Consider the following 19,922-nt stretch of genomic DNA (forward strand, 5'->3'; position numbering starts at 1 on the left):
AGTGCTGTAACAAAGGCAATAACAGAGATTTATACCCTGGTAAGGATCTTTGTCATATCACACGTTTAAGTAATTAAAACAGGGAGCTGCTAGAAAGTCAACAGAGGATGAGCCAGAGGCGAAATGGAACGAAAAACTCAATTTGTGTTAGACCGTTTTAAAGCATTTAATTTTATTAGTTGGTTTTGTTTTTTGTTTTATTAAGTCTATGTGGACAGCAAACAGTGAGGCACCTCACTAGGTTTGGGAACAGAGCTCATGTGTATTCTAGATATGTGTGTATGTGCGTGTCTTGTTGTTTATGATTTTTGTGTACGCATGACTAAAAAAAGCTTTTTTATTTGTGAAGAATTTGTATGTGATTTGTGTTTGTTCCTGTGTTTATGAGTTTTTCCTCACAAAGCCTGTAAGTCCATGAAGGTGTATCTGCAGTAGCCCAGTGGAAATAGTCTTGTGAAAACAGCCTCTACACCTGTCACCTTTCATCCACTCCAGTGTTTCCGAGGGCAACATCATAATTAGGGGAGCTGTTAAATTTTGCATTCTGCTGTGCTGTTCTTTTAGCCCGGCACACTCCTTCCAGCCTCCTCAGCTTTCACACGACCATGCTTTAATCTTCCTTTTCATTTCTGTAATGTGTTTTGCTTGTAGTTCCAGTAAAGTAGGTCTGAGTCTGATCTCACAGAGCACCCCAAGCTCTCTTTGAAAACTTTTTGGCAGGCCGCTAATGATAAGCTATTACTGTGTTCCTGAGCGTCTGGCGAGAAACCCATTTATGCCGTTCAGTAAATGTGGAATGAGGTAGATCAGGGCTAGATGATGGTTTCCCAAAAACAGAACTGGTTCATAATTGATATGAATTTGATTACATATGAAGTATGAAACTTGCTACCAGAATGCCACAGAAAAATGACTATTCAGACAGGATTCATTTTCTAAAGGACGTTTAAGTTATAATCATGAGATGTCTGTCATTTCATGTACTGATTCAGATGGGATTGGGATCACTGTAGTTAATACTAATGTGTCTGGATGTGGGCGTTATGGACGTTATGGACGTTAATGTTCTCTGGATGTGATTAATTATCTAATTAAAACATTATGTATGTAATTAAGGGAGGAAATTGTAGGTATAGTCCAATCAATAATGAAAATTCTGTTATTTTTACTCACCCTCATGTTGCTCCAAACAAGTTTGACTTTCTTTTGTCTGTGGAAGACAAAAAGAGAAATTTTCTCTTTACATTGAGTTTAGTACCCATGGCTAATGAGGCTTTCAAGCTTCGAAAAGGATGCTAAAGCACCATAAAGGTATCGTAAAAGTGGTCCAAACAACTTGCTATATTCAGAGTCTTCTGAAATCATATAGCTTTTTGTGACCAAAGTAACTCAGTAAAAATCCTTCCCTCTAGTGAGCTGCTGTAAATCATTGAGTTGAACTCGAGAACCAGATCAGTCAGATTTGGGAACGAATTTTTCAAGTTGGTTTTGTGAGTTGTATTCATTGAAAAGATTTGACCCAACAGATTTGTTCATGAATCAAATATCACTACTTCTCTTATGAACTCTCAAGAACAACTAGGGCTAACCGTATTATCTACTTTTATGATATCTTTATGGTGCTTTTACGTCCTTTTTGAAGCATTAAAAAAGTCCCAATTCAGTAAAGCCGAATGAAAAGAATTTTTATCCTACAACATTTCTTTGTTCGTGTTCAGCATAAGAAAAAATGTCATACACGTTTAGAATGTCATGAGGGTGAGTGAATTTCTTGAGCCAGTGTTGTTGTGTCAGGGAGTATTTTAGCATGAAAAGTGACACACATCACTAATTGTAGAGATGATTTGGCTGCAGTCAGACTCTGCATGATTCATTTAGTCCACAAGCGAAGGGGTTATCAAGATGAAGTTATTAGTGTTTGACTGATGCTCTCAAATTACTAAGCAACCACTGAATGGAATAAAACAAAATATGTATCACAAAATCATGTATCACAAGCTTAGAAACTTTTTAATGCTCAGCTTTTTAATGCATCTAACCACTTTGATCGAATAGTCCCTCTAAAACGGAGTGTTCTGCTGGCAGGCGCCACCTAGCTACGAAAAAATTAATAATCATATATTTCAAAACAACTGCCTTGATCAACACAAAAAGTGTCTGAACTTTACGATGCATTTAGCCAATTTGATTAACTCCTAGGTTGTGCTGAGTTATTTGCTGATATATAAAAATAGTTTTCATAATTTATTAAATACTTTTTTATACTATGCGTGTAATATGTCAAAAACATCATACAGCTCAGATAGTCATGTGTCATATTTCATTAGAAAGGTATCACAGAGTAGAATACAAGCATAAATGTTTTGGGCTTTGACTAAACTTGAACGGGTTTTTGTACGTGAAGACTCACATGTAAATAATATACGGATGCAGCATTTATGTTGTTTTCGCTCATAACTGAAACATGAAACATGCTCTGATCGTGGAAAGTGACACATCATTATTTACTGCAGATCATGTTTAAAAAGAGCCCAAACTCACCATAATCTGTTATTTCGATCTGAAGATATACTCTCATGGAGTTATAACACATACAACTCCATAGGCGCACATTTAGCTATGTAAAATCAAATGTAGTTTTCATGTGGCGTTTACGCTTGTAACGTCATGAAACATGCACAGAAAATCGCATTACAAAAAATCATTCCTTACAGTGGATGCTCCCAATTGATTCCAAAATCAACATAATCCATTGCATTGATCACGAGATATTCCTCACAGAGGAACAGCAATTTTAAAAAAGCTACCTTGGTTCCAAATGCTGTAACTTTTGATTACTTTATGCTATCTCCACAAAATTTGATCCAGATACAGCTTGTCCTCCTACCTTATTTCCTTCCTGAGTAATTGCATATCAAACAAGAAATATATGTAAAATTTCAATAGAGCACACTTTTTTTTGTTGTTGTCTTTTATCAGCAGTTTCCCAGCATGGGAATGTAATGATTTTTTCCCCCTAAAAATTGAAAAGGTTTTCTATCAAACGATACCTACATTTGGACTCTGCTTGCTATTTGAAGTTATGAGTCTTTACTTTTGTGTATGTCACTTTGGAAAAAACAACTCTAAAAATGCCTTCAGGGCTTAAAGGGTTAATGAGGGGAAAAAAATGACTATACGTTTAATTCATATGTAAGTTATTTTCTGTCAGGCAGTACATGCAGTTTCCTATTCACCCTGTGAACTTTGTGACAAGCTCTGCCCCCACCAAGAAATAAGTGACTCAACCAGCAGGCACGATGCCAGCCCTCTACCCACGCTTTATGACCTCTCTCTCTCATGCACAGTCACATTCTGGCACATGCACACTTACAAATAAACACTCAAACTCTTTTTTTGTAAAGGAAGCTCTCTCTCTCTCTCTCTCTCTCTCTCTCTCTCTCTCTCTCTCTCTCTCTCTCTCTCTCTCACCCTCTGCTTCTCCTTTTCCCCTCCTCTCTGCCTGGCACTGTGCCAAACACGTATATAGTCTGACTGCTCTGCAAACGGAAAATGACCATGTCTCTGTGTTTCAGCCCTGTTCTGATATTCATAATGGTCAGCCAAAGTCAACCTAGACTGGTTAGAACAATAATTTCAGCTATTATCTCTTCAGATACTTTGTTCTTTTTACAAAAACAATTCTCTATAATTGTGAAGTTAATCCTTCCATCAATCCTGCCATATATTTGGCTGATTTGAAGTGAAATGAAAAAGTTATGTGGTAATCTCCTTAGGTTTAGCTTGTAATGCTTGTAACCTCTTACATAAGCAAGAGAATACCACCGAAAAAATGACTTCCTCTTTCCCTCACTTGTACCATGCCAGCATTGCAGCTAATATCTGAAACCTTTTCCTACATCCTCAAACAGCATGTTCTCATGGTTTGTGTTCTCTAATTTATTGCTTTTTTCATATTTGTATTTAAATGGTTTTAAGAAATAAGAAAATTAACCAAATAAACTAGTAAGCCATTTTAACACAATCAAAAGCCTAATTAACCCTCTGGTGGTCTTCACGGTTTTTATTAATTTTTTTGTATTTTTACGCGATTTTATGGTACTAAATTATATTTATGCTGTAGTTATTATAATCCATTTATTCATTTGTGAGCATAGGCCTGAAAATGAAATTTCCAACTTAAACTGTCATAAATCTTGAATGCTTTAGAGCACAGACTTAAGTTTGATCTCTTTTTAAAGACGACACTGGGCAAATTATTGCTGAAGTGGAAAAAGTTTTAAAAAGTGAACTTAAAAAAGTTACAGAATTTTACATTTATTGTCATGAAAAATGCACAAAAATACTATTTTCAATTTTTTATATCAAATATATATTTTCAAAAACACGTTTTACTCTAAAACCTCAAGAAAATCAAAGCCATACATCTAAACAAGTTGTTATTTTTAGGTAAAAAAAATGACTGAAGAACAGAGGGATAAGTAAACATACTGTAAGTCAAACACAAATAAATGAGTTACAAATAAATTGCCATTGACATATAATAAAATGATCAATATTCTATTCAAGTAATTAAATTAAATTAAATGTAAATAATTAGTCTGTAAAAAAGTTTGAAAGAAATTAATACTTTTATTCAGCAAATGATGCACTAAATTAATCAAAATTGACATTAAAAACTTATACATTAACAAAAAAATTACATTAAAATAAAAGCTGTTCTTTTTAACCTCATATCTTTCCGTTTCCACAAAAATATTAAGTAGCACAACTATTGTCAACATTAATATTAGTAAGAAATGTTTCTTGAGCAGCAAATGAGCATATCATGATTTCTGAAGGATCATGTGACACTGAAGACTGGAGTAATGGCTGTTGAAAATTCTTCTTTACCATCAGAGTAATAAATAATTTTTTTAAATATATTAAAATAGAAAGCAGTTATTTTATATTGTAATAAAATATTGTTTCACGATATTACTGTTTTTACTGTAAGTAAATGCAGCTTTGGTGAGCATAAGTAACTTCTCTCAAAAGCATAAAAACAAATCTAACCAACACTGAACTTTTGAATGGTAGTGCAAACTTACAGGTATATAACTATGAGGGCACAATCTAGTATTTCATGACCTGGAATTTTGGACAAGAATTTATATCTATCCATTTTCTTCTGTTATTTATCCAACAGAGGCACTTGATTCCTCACATGTACCTCCTCTATTGACACAGTCTGTTACCTGTGGTGGTATTGACTTAAACCAGCCTTTTCCTATAGACTTTTCACAATTGAAAAATGTGAAGTTGAACCCTGGGTCATTCTTAACTTTATCTTAAACTTTATTCTCTTGTACTGTTATTTATCCTGGGTAATCTAGTTTCAACATTTCACACTGAAAACTGTAAACTGGGTTATTTATTGCATATTTTTGAGGATAATACTCATATTGATTATGCAAATGCAACATTCAACGACTTTGTTTTAATAACTTCTTGTCTATCTGTTGAAATGTTGCCATGTAATTTTGTTGTCCGACGTCTTCTGAAACTCATCAAAAACTAGCCTTATCTGTAGTTTAAAAAGACTTAATCTCACTATTAAGTGTAGTGTGAAAAGCCCTGTTTGGATGCTATTAGTCATAAACTAACCTTAATCATTTGTTATTCATCAAGGGTTTTATTCACAACTTTATTTTCAGGCGTACTTGATTTATTTATTAGCCCAATATTATTTAAGGACCAGGCATGGGTATAGCATGTGGATGTGATTTGCTTGACTTTTTCCACATTTATGCCAGTGGTCATGATTTAAATGGCTCATCGTTCTCTGTTGGTCCATAAAACTTTACTGAACAGAATAGATCTTACTTAAGTATAAAGCTCCTCCTCACAGGTGATCATAAACTCAATCTGTTACCATGTGAATCTGCCAGAGGCTTTAATTTTAAGCTTTAGCTAGTCTCTTGGGTTTTATTCAGACCCAGCCCTCGTTCCTCAAGCACTGATCAACAATGGCTTTCAGCATCTCCATTCTACTTGGAGTCATTGGGCCAAATCACTCCAGCTGCTCAAACACAGGCCCATGTTTATGGAGCCCAATAAAGCATGATTTCCTCCAATCATATTAAATATGTGTTTTAAAACAGTGTCATTAGAGAAATGACTACACTATGTGCAAGGCTGATATATCAGGCCTGTTCTCAGTCATGGGTCATGTCTCTGCCGATGAGATCGGCCGGTAAAGCATTAGATCATGGGGTTTGGTGTGCCCATAGATGATATCACTAGGAAACCATCGTCTGGAGAAGGGAAGGCTGCTGAGTACTGTTACTTAACACTACTCACACTAACTTGTTATGACTAACAAATAAAGTTGGTCATGTTATATGTGCAGTGAATATGCAACAGCTAGCTTGACTAGTTTAAGAGATACATTTTACAAAAATGAAACTTTTGCCATCATTTACTCATACACCGCTTTGCGTCGTGACCGCATTACCACCTCGGGTGTGCATTATTTTTCTAATAATTCAACGGCCTGTCGTCAATTATTCCTTACTCATGTTATTCCAAACCTGTATGAATGGAAAAAGATACACTATATTGGCAAAATACATGTCAGCCTTTACATGCACTTGAACTTTAATGATATCCCATTCTTAATCCATAGGTTTTAATATGGAGTTGGCCCACCCCAACTCTTCTGGGAAGGCTTTCCACAAGGTTTTGGAGTGTGTTTATGTGAATTTTGGACTATTCTTCTAGAAGCGCATTTGTGAGGTCAGGCACTGATGTTGGACGAAAAGGCCTGGCTCGCAGTCTCCGCTCTAATTCATCCCAAAGGTGTTCTATCGGGTTGAGGTTAGGACTCTGTGCAGGCCAGTCAAGTTCCTCCACACCAAACTCGCTCATCCATGTCTTTATGGACCTTTCTTTGTGCACTGGTGCACAGTCATGTTGGAACAGGAAGGTATGGCCATCCCCAAACTGTTCCCACAAAGTTGGGAGCATGAAATTGTCCAGAATGTCTTGGTATGCTGAAGCATTAAGAGTTCCTTTCACTGGAACTAAGGGGCCAAGCCCAACCTCTGAAAAACAACCCCACACCATAATCCCCCCTCCACCAAACCTTACACTTGGCACAATGCAATCAGGCAAGTACCGTTCTCCTGGCAACCGGCAAACCCCAAGTCGTCCATCGGATTGTCAGACAGAGAAGCGTGATTCGTCACTCCAGAGAACAGGTCTCCACTGCTCTAGAGTCCAGTGGCGGTGTGCTATACACTGCATCCGATGCTTTGCACTGCACTTGGTGATGTAAGGCTTGAATGCAGCTGCTCGGCCATGGAAATCCATTCCATGAAGCTCTCTACGCACTGTTCTTAAGCTAATCTGAAGGCCACACGAAGTTTGGAGGTCTGTAGCTATTGATTCAGCATGCGCTGACCCGTTCTGTGATTTTACATGGCCTACCACATCGTGGCTGAGTTGCTGTTGTTCCCAATTGCTTATTGCTCATGGGGCAACCACCTATCACAGTACCACGTTTGAATTCACTGAGCTCCTGAGAACGACCCATTCTTTCACAAATGTTTGTATAAGCAGTCTGCATGCATTGCCTAGGTGCTTGATTTTATACAACTGTGGCCATGGAAGTGATTGGAACACCTGAATTCAATGATTTGGAGGGGTGTCCCAATACTTTTGGTAATATCGTCTATATTGTAACGTGTGTCTGTGTTTTTTGTTAATGTGATCCAGTGTTGTTTATTTCCCACTGACTTTCATTCTTTTGTGTTACACCATGTCCTAACTACACGCGACGCCGCAACACATGATAAAAGGTATCTTTTCCATGTTAATCAGAGTTTTTGTTCTAACCAGCCACGACGGCGACACGCGACGATTCTATTTTAGAAACGGTTTCTATTTTTCTGCAACGTCGCGGCTGGAACAAAGTGTGGCAATGATAATCTCAGGTACTGTTAATGTGCTTTATTTAATGTTGAAAGCATGCAATGTGACTTTGAATATCATTTAGTGCTCCCAGCTTTGTAACTGTAAAAGCAACAATGGATAATTCACCTCAGATCTTGAAATTAAACAAATGGAAACAAGAACGTTCAAACTGTGAACAAACAAGTGTATACTTTGACAAAGATTGTTTTTGTAACTCAGTAGCCTATGTATTTTTAATAATGTTTAAATGGTGTAATATTTGTGAATTTGATTATGTAGCCTACTTATCCATTTTCTTGAGAGAGCCGTCAAGATTACTCTCTGGTGCTGTGCACTTGCCACGAGACTCCGCCCACATGCTGTTCTGATTGGCTGTGAGATTTGATTGATTTTGATGCATATCGCAGTCGCGTCGCTTCTTGTGTGGACAGACAAATTATTTGTCGCTGGAATCTTATTGCATCACGTCTGGTTAGGACACAGTGTTACACAGGAGAATGAAAGACATAGATGATTGGAATGACATAAGGGTGAGTAAATGATGACCGAATGTTCTGTTTTTGGTGCAGTGTCCCTTTAAAACTTGCATAACATTATGTCAAAGACATCCTCCAGTTGATGTTTTCTATGACATGCAAAATAAATTAAAAAATATATATACATTTTTTAATAAAGAATAAACTGTTTGTGGCATTTCCAGCCTGTGTCGTTGCTTTTCTGCTGCTGTCTTTGTTGTTTATCTCAGCATCATTTCTTTCTCTATTTGAAATTTCCTTACTTAACTTTTCGCAGTCCTCCTCTCACTGTAGCACACAATGTAGGATCTGTGAATTAGGTACTTCATGACTTAAGCAGGCACATGTGAGCCTGATGATTATCTGTGTATCATTGGCAGCATCGAAGGACTGCGGACCTTCTGTGGTGGTCCACACCAGTGTGCCCTTTGGCATCCAGCACCTGGAGGAGGAAAATAATGTGGTACAGCCCATCATCCTGGAAGAGCTGGAAAAGGTGATGCCAGAGCTTCCTGAACCTGACAGCATCAAGTGTCAGAAATGGAGGTACTCACAGGTGAGACGACAGTAATCTGTGTGTGAAAATTTGACTGAGAAACTCAAAACACTACCATTCAGAAAAAAAAAAAAAATAAATAAATAAATATATATATATATATATATATATATATATATATTATTATTTTTTTATTTTTTTAAGAAATAGTTACTTTTATTCAGCAAATTGGTCAAAAGTGACAGTAAAGATATTTTTAATGATACAAACTATTTCTATTTCAAATAAATGCTGTTGTTGAGTTCAGTAATTTCACTTAAATGACAATTAATAGGTAATTTTCATTGCCATTTAAGTGAATTTACTGAACTTAAATATACAAGCTTGATAAAAATGGTCATTCTAGAAGAAATCTAATATATAATAAAAACAGTTGTTTTAAATTGTAATATTTCACAACTGTTCTTTCAAAAACTTTTGGTAGTGCTATAGTAGTGCAATTAATAATGTGTTTTGTTATTGATTGTTAGAATGTTTTCCATACTTGACAACTATTTGGTCTGAAACAGAATTGTAAACTTTGATGTTAGATAGTTAGATAGATAGTTAATCTTAAACTGAGCCACTGAAGGCAGTACCATAACTATATATATATATATATATATATATATATATATATATATATATTAGAGGTGGGCATAGATTAATTTTTTTAATCTAGATTAATTTAGAAATTAATCTAGATTAATCTAGATTAAAATGGCTCATTTGAATTCTGCCGAAGGCATTCAGAGTATGTGTGCTATCCAAATAATGACTATAAAAGTAAGTCTTTGAGAACGGGTTTCTCAAGCCAGGTGGCGCATTAGACCAGGTGCTCATCTCCTGTTTCCAAAATGCATCACAAACTGCTTGAGAAAGCTGTTCTACTCATAGACTGTAAAAGGTTACTACTGTACTGTTACCGTCCGTAGGCAACATTAGGTAGGCCTATGTTATTATCAACTACTATAGGCTATCAATTAGGGATGGGCGATATGGCCTAAAATCCATATTGTGATATACATTGCAGCCTCTTGCGATAACGATATTATAATAAAACCATTTCAGAACAGGTTACACAGACCCTGCTAAACAACTGCTGTTTTTTTTGTTTTTTTTGTTTTTTGAAAGGGTGTATGTAGTTTTGAGAACATATATTGTGCAAAACTGTAAGTATACAACATAATTTTGCAGATAAATCAAATTTAAGTACACTAGCTGCAGAGACTTAAGTAGGTCTAATGTTTATTATGGCTTGGAGCTTATGAAACCCCAAATTTAAAATTAGAATATTGTCTAACTGATGTCTTTTCAGTTAAAAAGAAACACAACAACGATTCTTAAAATCGGGCGCTTTTAATAAAAAGAGATTATGTGCTACACCACTCACTAAGATATATTGGGAATAATACGCGCGCGCTGGTATTCAGTGATATGTTTCGTTTTGAATTTGAGGTGGTAGAACGGATTAGTCGTGTGTTAACTTACCGAACTGTTACACCACACAGTCTACGTCGGACGGCTTAAATACAAACCAAGTCCAAATAATGGATGTTGCACGGATCTTTTACACCAGCTTTCACTTTCAGCCGTGTTTACTTAAGATGACGACGAATATGATGCGTTGCAGCCGGGTGTTCCTCGCGGCCGCGGGTAGATTGCGTCATCATAGCTTGTGTAGCTTGAGCCAGCTCCCAACGCTCCCAACCCAACTTGGAGAATAGATTAACGGCGATATTTTTTTTATCGCGCGATAAGAGTCTCGCGTTAACGCAGCGCGTTAACGCCGTTAACGGCCCACCACTAATATATATATATATAGTCATTTTTTATCATCCCCTGTTCCATCTCATCATGGGCCAGTCCTTTATAATTCATATATAGTTCATTATTTTTAGATTTCATTTTTATTTTATCTAATTTATTTTAGTTATTTTATCCCTACATTTTGAATTTTGTGGAGAAAAATAGTTTTTCCTTAGTAAGGCTCCACTCTAATCTGTGTAATCATATATGTAGCAAGAGCGAAACGGAGATGTTTTGGCTTATTCAGGCAAGTGCTACTAATAAAAGCCTCCCTGCTATACAGCAAAAGACATACATTTTTAATAAAGCCAGGCTAATGGCTTCTTCAAACCTCACTATTGAATGGAGAGAATTTTCTTCACTGCAAAAAAAACAACAACTACTGTATAGTTGCTGTTTTTCAGTAAAAAAATATCTAAATGTCCTTAAAACAAGATTTACTTGAGAAGCAAAAATGCATAAGATATTAAGACTTATTTTCAGATATTAAAACTTTGACAAAAAGTTCTTTAAGCATAAACCTTACTAAATTTTGTTCGATAATAAACCTAATTTATGACACATTTTGTTTTATTATCTTGCAATTTCTGGCAGTTATTCTTCTCTAAAAAATTAGAAGTAGATGATGAATAAATATATATATTTATTTATTTATTTACTGTAAAACAGACAAAATACAGTTTAAGGAAAAAGAAGTGTAATTTTTTCAGAAGAGTCTTAGTAGATTCACACACATAGAAATCCATACTCTCCCCCCACTCACTTGGCTCACACACACACAATCTTACAGTAGTACTTTATGCATTCACACACTGTGTGGGACTGCGCCCTTTCTCGCACAGTTGCATTCTCTCACACACACACACACGCACAGACATTTTCTTTCGAAGCCCCCACACTCTCAGCTCCTCTGTGACATGCAGCGTTGGGCCTCAGTTTGAGGTCAGAGGACATAGAACATCTGTGTGGGAGCGCTGAGCTCGCTGAGTGCCAGAGAGTGGGCCAAGGCCCGTTTAGACTGCACAGGCGGGAACACAACGCTTACTCTCTCTCACACACACACACACACACACACACACACACACCTGTGCACGTGCCAGTTCCCGGTCAAACACACAGAAGGCATGGAGCAGGAGTCGGTCTTACTGTCATTTGCCACATCACAGTTTGCTGAGCATAAACCAGCAGCACACATTCGCACTCACCACATGTCAAAGTCATTGACTCCTCCGGACTCTAATGGCTGGAAAGACTCTTCATGAGTCATGACTTTCAATCTACTGTAAATGTAGATGCTTTTTGCAACAGGCACTACACTGTTTGAGTGTAGAACATGTGCATTCCTTTTGTTATCACTCATGCTTAATAATGCATAACTTCAATTCATAATTAAAAGACATGGTGGGGTCTAGGAATATCATTAATTTCATTAAAAATAATACAAATAAATTTGTAGGATTTAGGGCTGTCAATTGAATGTGTTGATTTGGTGTAATTATTTTTAATTATACAATAATGTATGCAATTAATCATGCTTCTTGCCCTGACCTGTCTATAATAAACATCATCTCATCAAGTGGCGAACCTACATAAGATATAACCAAACAGTTGATGTACCCCATTGACTTCCATAGTATGTTTTTTTTTCCTACTATGGAAGTCAATGGGGTACATCAACTGTCTGGTTACTGACATTCTTCAAAATGTGTGAACTATTCCTTTAACTTGAGAAAATAATTGTAATTATCTCTAATAATGTTCTCTAAGAATGGTTTTCTTAAGGTATAGTTCACTCAAAAATTAAAACTCTGTCACCATTTACTGTCCTTCATGGTGTTCCAAACCTGTATAACATAATTTCGATTTTTTTGGGGGGGTAAACTATCGCTTAAGGAGATTGTTGCAACGGGCCCTGCAGTTTGATGCACCAAAGTTCTGACATGCTGGAACTTTAATGTCTGAATGTACACCAGAGGAACGTTGGGGTGAAGCAGATTTAAGGAGGTTAAGGAGTTCAGCCCTACTTACATCAGCGTACCTCTGAAATAAACCAAACAATTTGTTCTTGGCCATGTTTCAGGCCAAACGTTTATCAATTGATTTACACACAGATTACCATTTAAAGATACAAGAGGGGAGGGGGAGTTTGGACAGAATGATGATAGCGCTCGGTCTGTAAGATGCCTAGTGAAAGCCCCAGGAAATGGACACTATTTCCTTGGCTCTAGTGCGTTGCACCTTGATGTTTATCTGGCAGAGGTTTGGGGCCGGCTGAAGCCTTTGTAATGGGCCGTGCAGGGAATGTGTTTACTCTCAGTAGTCATTTACATGCTGCATTTCTACGTTTAAACATTGTGCAGAGACGCCATTCTAGCTGTGGCTCTTTTAGAGTTATCTGTAAATGTGGATCAGATTTACAGTGAGGACCTGTATCATTTACTGCTGACTGTAGAATACATACATCATTTTAATGAACCATAGAGGCAGTTTATAAAGAAGTTCAACCCAGATATTTAGTTTGCAGTGCAACATGTCTGTCCTCTGTAAATATTAATATATAAAAACTACACAGCTACAGCACACCCAGCATACAGAGCAGCCACAAAACATCTGTCGCTTTTTAAAAACATCTTACTTTCTAAAACTAAATTTCAAAGGCTTAACTTTCAAAAACTTTTTAAAGCTTTTTAAAACTTTTTTGCTTTAAAATAGGGCTTTGAAAAACTTAGTTTTTCTAGTTATAACCTGGGTCACACATACCATTTGCTCTTTAGAACCCACAACCCACAGAGACAGCGAGTATCCTCCAAATTCTGCTCATTTTACCATTAAGTCTATTCTTGACTCTGGTTGACCCAATGAAGGCGCCTCCACTGCTATTAAAAGCTCTATATTTAACCAAATATATTAACAGCCCTTTCCCTCCCTCATCTCTTGTGAGAATGTTCATTATGAGGAAACAAATCTGCAGTACAACCAGTAGGGTTGGCTTGATACCACTTTTTCATGTCCAAAACCAATACCGCAATATTATGCCGTGTATCTGCCTTTACCAATACCAATCCTATACCAGTACAGTTTTTTTTCTTGATCAGTTTAGAATTTCTGTACCTCACTAACTACTCAGTACTTCATTAGAAATAAAGAGAAAAATGTATGCACACACACACACACACAAACACGCACACACACACACACACACAAACACACACACACACACATATAATATACATTATATAAATACTTTTGTAATATGCATAGGAGTTCAGATATGCAAAGGAATTGTTCAAACAGATTCCTTAATGCACGTTGAGTTTGGCTAATCGGCAAAAGTCGTTTTCATAAATAGCTGACATTTAAATGGATAATTAATGCATATCTAATTAGTTTGTAAAAGTTGTGTTATGTTGACAAATTAATATTTTGTCAAATTTTGGTCGATTCACCCTACCACCCACATACAAAAATTCCTTGGTTCTACCTAAATCTAAATAACATATATTTGGACTTCGAATTGACGAAAATCACCAAAAGGTTATGATTTTGGAAATTTGGGAATTATAATTTTGTACAGTACCTCCTAATATTTGTGGAAAGTAATTATCAAAGGTAAAATTATAATTTGGCTAATAAAAAACCTGAGGGGGCACCTCTGGCGGAACCTTCTTTTAATGCCTTTACTGTCTGCATTAAATATGGATGGACAGTCTGTCCACCCTCCTCTCTTATTGTGTCTTATAGATACTTTAGGCAAAAAAGTATCTTCACAATACTTTCCACTGTATTTGAAGTCTGGACACCATAAACCACAATGTGGTTTTCCTGATATTGAATAAAAATGAAGACTTTATTTGTCCAACTAAACTATTTTAATTAGTTTAACATTTTCCATGTGCCACATTCAGTTGTCAAACAGGTCTGTTAGGCAGCATTCAGAAGTGCACTGTATTTTAGTACTGTCATGCACTCAGACCAGCTCAGTGCTTGTAATCCAGCCGTTGATATCTCTGTTCTGTTGAGGTTATTCAAAACATTACAATTGACTCCACCCTCATAGTCACCAGCCAGACATATAGTAATATTTCTGTTGTAAATGAGGAAAGAGATAAGAGAGAAGCCTTCCTGTAAACACTGTGCTGATTGAATTGAGGTCTCAAGAAATGACTATACATACTTTCAATAATCATCGGTTTCAAGTCGGTAAGATGCTTAGTTTAGTATTTATTTAAAATATGAGAGACAAAGAAAATAAAGTGATGAGAAATGATCTGAAGTCTTAAGGAATGTGTTTACATATATATACACTGCCGTTCAAAAGTTTGGGATCGGTAAGATTTTTAATGTTTTTAAAAGAAGTCTCTTATGCTCACCAAGGCTGCATTTATTTGATTAAAAATACAAAAATAAAACAGTAATATTGTTAAATATTTAGAAAATTTAAAATAACTGTTTTCTATGTGAATATATTATAAAATGTAATTTATTCCTGTGATGCAAAGCTGAATTTTCAGTATCATTACTCCAGTCTTCAGTGTCACATGATCCTTCAGAATCCTGGAGTAATAATGCTGAAAATTCAGCTTTGCATCACAGGAATAAATTACATTTTAAAAATATATTCAAATAGAAAACAGTTATTTTAAATTGTAATAATACAGTCGTACCAATCCCAAACTTTTGAATGGCTGTACTGTATGTACCTGTATATACATAAAGCTGCTTGGTTCCTGTGTTTGGCCTTCTTGAGTATCAATGATATGAAATAAACAGTCCAATGAACATATCCAGTGTTATACTATGCATCACCCACAAATGTTACACTTTCAGTGTGCATTAATTTGCATACACACACACACAAAGACGGAACTACTCCGGGCCTTTTTTTTCCTGCTCAATATCAGAGTAAAAATTAGGTTGCATCAGTTATTGGACATCCAATCACTCAATTTTGTTGTTCTCTAATTAGGTGACCAGATCGGTGGCTGATTGCCCTGGGCAGATGACACTGCTCTCCCAGCCTCTGCTGGTGTGTGGGGGGGATGGCTTCACACACTCCAATTTCGACGGCTGCATCGAGTCCGCCCTGAAAGTCTTTGATGTTCTGAAGTCTTCTCTCTAAAAGGGGTGTGGGAAAGTACCTTTATTTTTGTTTTTTGTTATGGAGGATGGCACATTGATTTAGATTTAAGCCCCTCCCCGCAGGAAGATGGATGTACTGCACAAAGAACAGTAGATCTGTCTGGCCTGTGTCTGCAGACATGCATTTTGTTACAAAAACCAATTATACCGTCTGTGCCGGATGCTGAGGATTAGAGGACAACAGAGCACTGCGCAGGTTCAGTTGTGACGGAGGCTGGTGCCTCACACTGGCTTTAACACAGTATATTGGACTATGGTTTTCTGATGTGTAGCAAACATTATGTATGCATTCAGGTATTCTCAACCTTCCCCTGTGATTAGTTTCAGATTAATAAAATTATTAAAACATGCTTGAATGTGTCGCTGTATGTGTAGTTGACGTTCTGCTATATGACCAACTATACTCCATTTAAAATGTTTTATGGTAATTATAATATATGTAAAACTCAGAGTAAAAAAAGTTAATGTAAGATTGTTTAAAATAATTGTGAGAAATAAAGTAATAATTGTAACGAAATACGCCAATTGTGAGTAGTAGTTAAATATGAGATGTAGGGCCCTATTTTAACGATCTAAGCTCATGGTCTAAAGCGCACGGCGCAAGTGCACTTAGGGTGTTTCCGAAATCACTTTTGCTAGTTTAACGACGGGAAAAATGGTCGGCGCGCCAGCGCATGGTATAAAAGGGTTGTTCCTACTCTTAATGAGTAATGGGTGTGTTTTGGGCGTAACGTGCAATAAACCAATCAGAGTTTCATCTCCCATTCCCTTTAAAAGCCAGTTGCGCTCACGCCATGGCGGATTCACTTTTTACATGACGAAATTTGCAAGCAGAGAAACTGAATGCTTCTCCAGAGAGGAAATGGATCAGCTCATGCGCGAGGTTAATCTACGGAACAAAGTGTACGCACGTTGTGGTCCCGCCTATAGGCGTGTATTACTAACGTGCTCTTTAAATAGCAAAAAAATATTGCGCCATTGACTTTAGACCAGGTTTTTGTTGGTCAGTGGCGCAGTCTATTTCAGTTGCCTCAAAATAGCAATGCACCAACAATGTGCCTGAACACACCACGTTTTCAGACCAGCATGACCATGTGCACACAAATGGGCGCAAATGCATTTGCTATTTAAACAATGTGGCACAGGACGTGAAAATGATAACTGCGTCGGGCTGAAACTAGCAAAAAACACTTTGCGCGGGTTTTATGATAGGGCCCATAAAGTCATTTTGTAACATAAGCTACCACTGTGAGAAATAAAGTCAGAATGAGGAAGTATAAAGTCACAATAATTGCAATTGTAAAATAATATGTGTATAATATTTTTATTATTATTATTTTAGGCGTAAATGGGTTTCCATACATTCATGAAAATTTTTACCTACAATTTTGATGTTTTAAAAACAGCTCAGAGATAATTTGTGCAAATCAGACCCATCTTGCATTTGGTTGTTGAGTGCAGGAGTGGGGGTGAAAGTTGGCCCAGCTCGGCTGCCACCCCCTACTGATCTGTGTACAGTAATTCTGCTTAGAGGAGCGAGAGCAGCCATTGACCGACTTGTGCAGCTTAGTGCTGCTGCATCTGGGCCATAATCTGGGACAAAATGTTTGGCAGCCAGTCTGGAGAGAGAGTCAGTCATAATCCAGCCATAATTATGGCCGGGTGGGCCCGGGGCCCATTGCACAGCTGGGCCTACCTCATTCTCTTTCTTGATCTCTCCCTTTCTCTCTTTCTTTATCAGTTACTCCCCCACTCCAAACTCCTGTTCTCACTACTAATATTAGCCTCTGTGCCCTTACCAGGATTATATTACTTCCCTCCTGAGATACACCACACTATCATCAATACAGAGTCAACAAACCATCTCAAGATGGATGGGTTAGACTCGTGTACATTTTGCATTTATCTTGCATCCAATGACTTATCATTGTTTTGTTTTCCTGTTTTCTGAGGCAGCTGATAATTGATAGTTTTTAACTTTGCTTTTGCTTTAATGACAGCAGCAGTCGAGCTGCATGAACCTAACAAACCTGATGATCAAGTTCAACAGCATGATTTTAGAATGATCTAAAGAGTACCTTAAGCTTCAATGGAATGGATATCACTAATGTACTTAAATGATTATTGACTTAGAAATAATGCAGAATATAATATATTTATAATAAACTTTGTTTTAAATGTTTCAATATCCTAAAACCTTCTGTTTATTTCTTGTTTAAATTAGATTTTAAGTCCCAGATTTTCAATCTAGTCTCATACTTTCAGACCCCCGCACTGTATATATTGGTATATATTCTGAATATCTTTTATTTATACCCTGCTTTAAAGAGTTTGACCATGTGCCACTGTGATTTTCCAATATAAACTAATCATCCATGCCTGCCATGTTAAACAAAAAGCTGGGCCTCAGCAAGAATTTCATGTGGTAGTTACTTTCAGGAACAAAGCCAAGAGTATATGTTGAAAAAGGCAAGTCATCAAGTCACCACTAGCATGTTCTGATTTAAAAGGAACTAAAAAGAAAAGGTTATACAGAAAAAGCTAATCCTTTCCACTTTATTATATATGAATAACAGCCTTTTGTACGTGTTCCTCTTTCTCTAGCAGTGCTGGTCTGATCTGCTAGAAAGAAACGGAGAGCGGGAGAGAGAAAGAGCGAGGCTTTACTCTAATGGATACATTATTCATACAAGTCATCCTGCAAGGAATAGAGCTCAGCTGCCTGGGTTGCAAAAGCCTTGCCACAATGTTGCATCAGCCACCTCGCTTTCATTAATACGCACATTACCGTCTAGGGCTCTTTGATCTTTTTTTAGCTGTCGATAAAAAAGAATGGGCTATGGTAGAACACTCCATTGCAGGGGTGACATTGTTAGTGATTTGATTTGGGTTGAGGATGGTCATCCCAACAGACTGATGGACAGGCATCAGGGGGTGATCGTGAGGCGGGCGACTGTTGTGCCACTCTTGCCGGCTGCTCGTGCGCCTGGTAGATGACACAGTCAGGCAAAGCCTTTGTTTTGCTGCCAAGACTCATTTCAAATGTTCCCCTGACTCCTCTCGCTTCTTACTTTCATCCCTGTCTGAAATATTCTTGCTCTCATTTTCTTTTATCCCCTCTCTTCATCCCTGGTGACAATTCACATGCTCACGAGGATCCTTCCAGATTCTTTCGCTTCCCCCTGACTGTTCATTCCCCCCTTTTCTAAAAGCACACGCCGTAAAGCCACAGAGCGTGTTGCCGCAGACACAAGGATCATAGCTCCACTGACCTATTTTTATAGGCTATCCCGACGGAGCGTGGCTGCTGTGCATTCTGGGTATCTGATTTGCATTTTTGCAAAGTCACTGGCAGATGGCACCAGAGCTTGACGAGACAGCGGTAGGCTAATCCCTACCCAATTGACACAGACACACACATACAATCCTTCTCGGCATCATACACAATCCCATCCCCCACTCCGAGGCAGATCATGTGTGTCCTCTTTAGGTAGACCCCCCTAGAGCCGGATGAAAAGCGCTGGCATCATATCAGAGGTGCTTAGGCTATCACTCACATTGAGAATGGGAAGACTTTTGTAGCTGGATTCAAGGGCATCACTAATAAGATTCTCCCCCCCCCCCCCCCCCCCCCCTTCATATTTGGTTAGAGGGAGAGATGTTTTCTGGGAGGAAATGAAAGGAGATAGTGCATGGGTTTAGGGATATGAGGATCCTGTGTGGTTGTGTGTAAGCGGCAGACAGGAGATTGGGATGTTTAGACTCCTCTCCCTCTCTCACATCTCTAGGGAGCTCAGGCTTGTTTAATTAGAGGGGTGGTGCCATGGGTAATGGGCGCTGACGTCATCGGCCCCTTCTTCTCGCTCTCCCGCTTCTCCTCACAGGCCCAACAGCATGGCTTTCTCAGCAGTCAATATACCCAAAAGCTCTCTATTGACCTGGGAGGGACGGATTCACTCACATGGCAG

The 19,922-nt window shown here is 37.6% G+C and overlaps 1 protein-coding gene across 3 annotated transcripts in view; it reads left to right on the plus strand.

The window, feature by feature from the left end:
* The window catches only part of rnls (renalase, FAD-dependent amine oxidase), a 52,656-nt gene extending 36,188 nt beyond the window's left edge, over window positions 1-16,468 (plus strand). For all 3 annotated transcript variants that reach the window (XM_079850949.1, XM_079850950.1, XM_079850951.1), the window contains exons 6-7: window positions 8,852-9,027; window positions 15,782-16,468. In XM_079850949.1, the coding sequence (XP_079707075.1) occupies window positions 8,852-9,027; window positions 15,782-15,934 (329 nt within the window). In that variant the 3' untranslated portion in view covers window positions 15,935-16,468. The remainder of the gene's footprint in view (window positions 1-8,851; window positions 9,028-15,781) is intronic.
* The last annotated feature ends 3,454 nt before the right edge of the window (window positions 16,469-19,922 follow it).

Source organism: Squalius cephalus (genome assembly GCF_949319135.1).
Source record: "Squalius cephalus genome assembly, chromosome: 19".
Lineage (NCBI taxonomy): Eukaryota > Metazoa > Chordata > Actinopteri > Cypriniformes > Leuciscidae > Squalius > Squalius cephalus.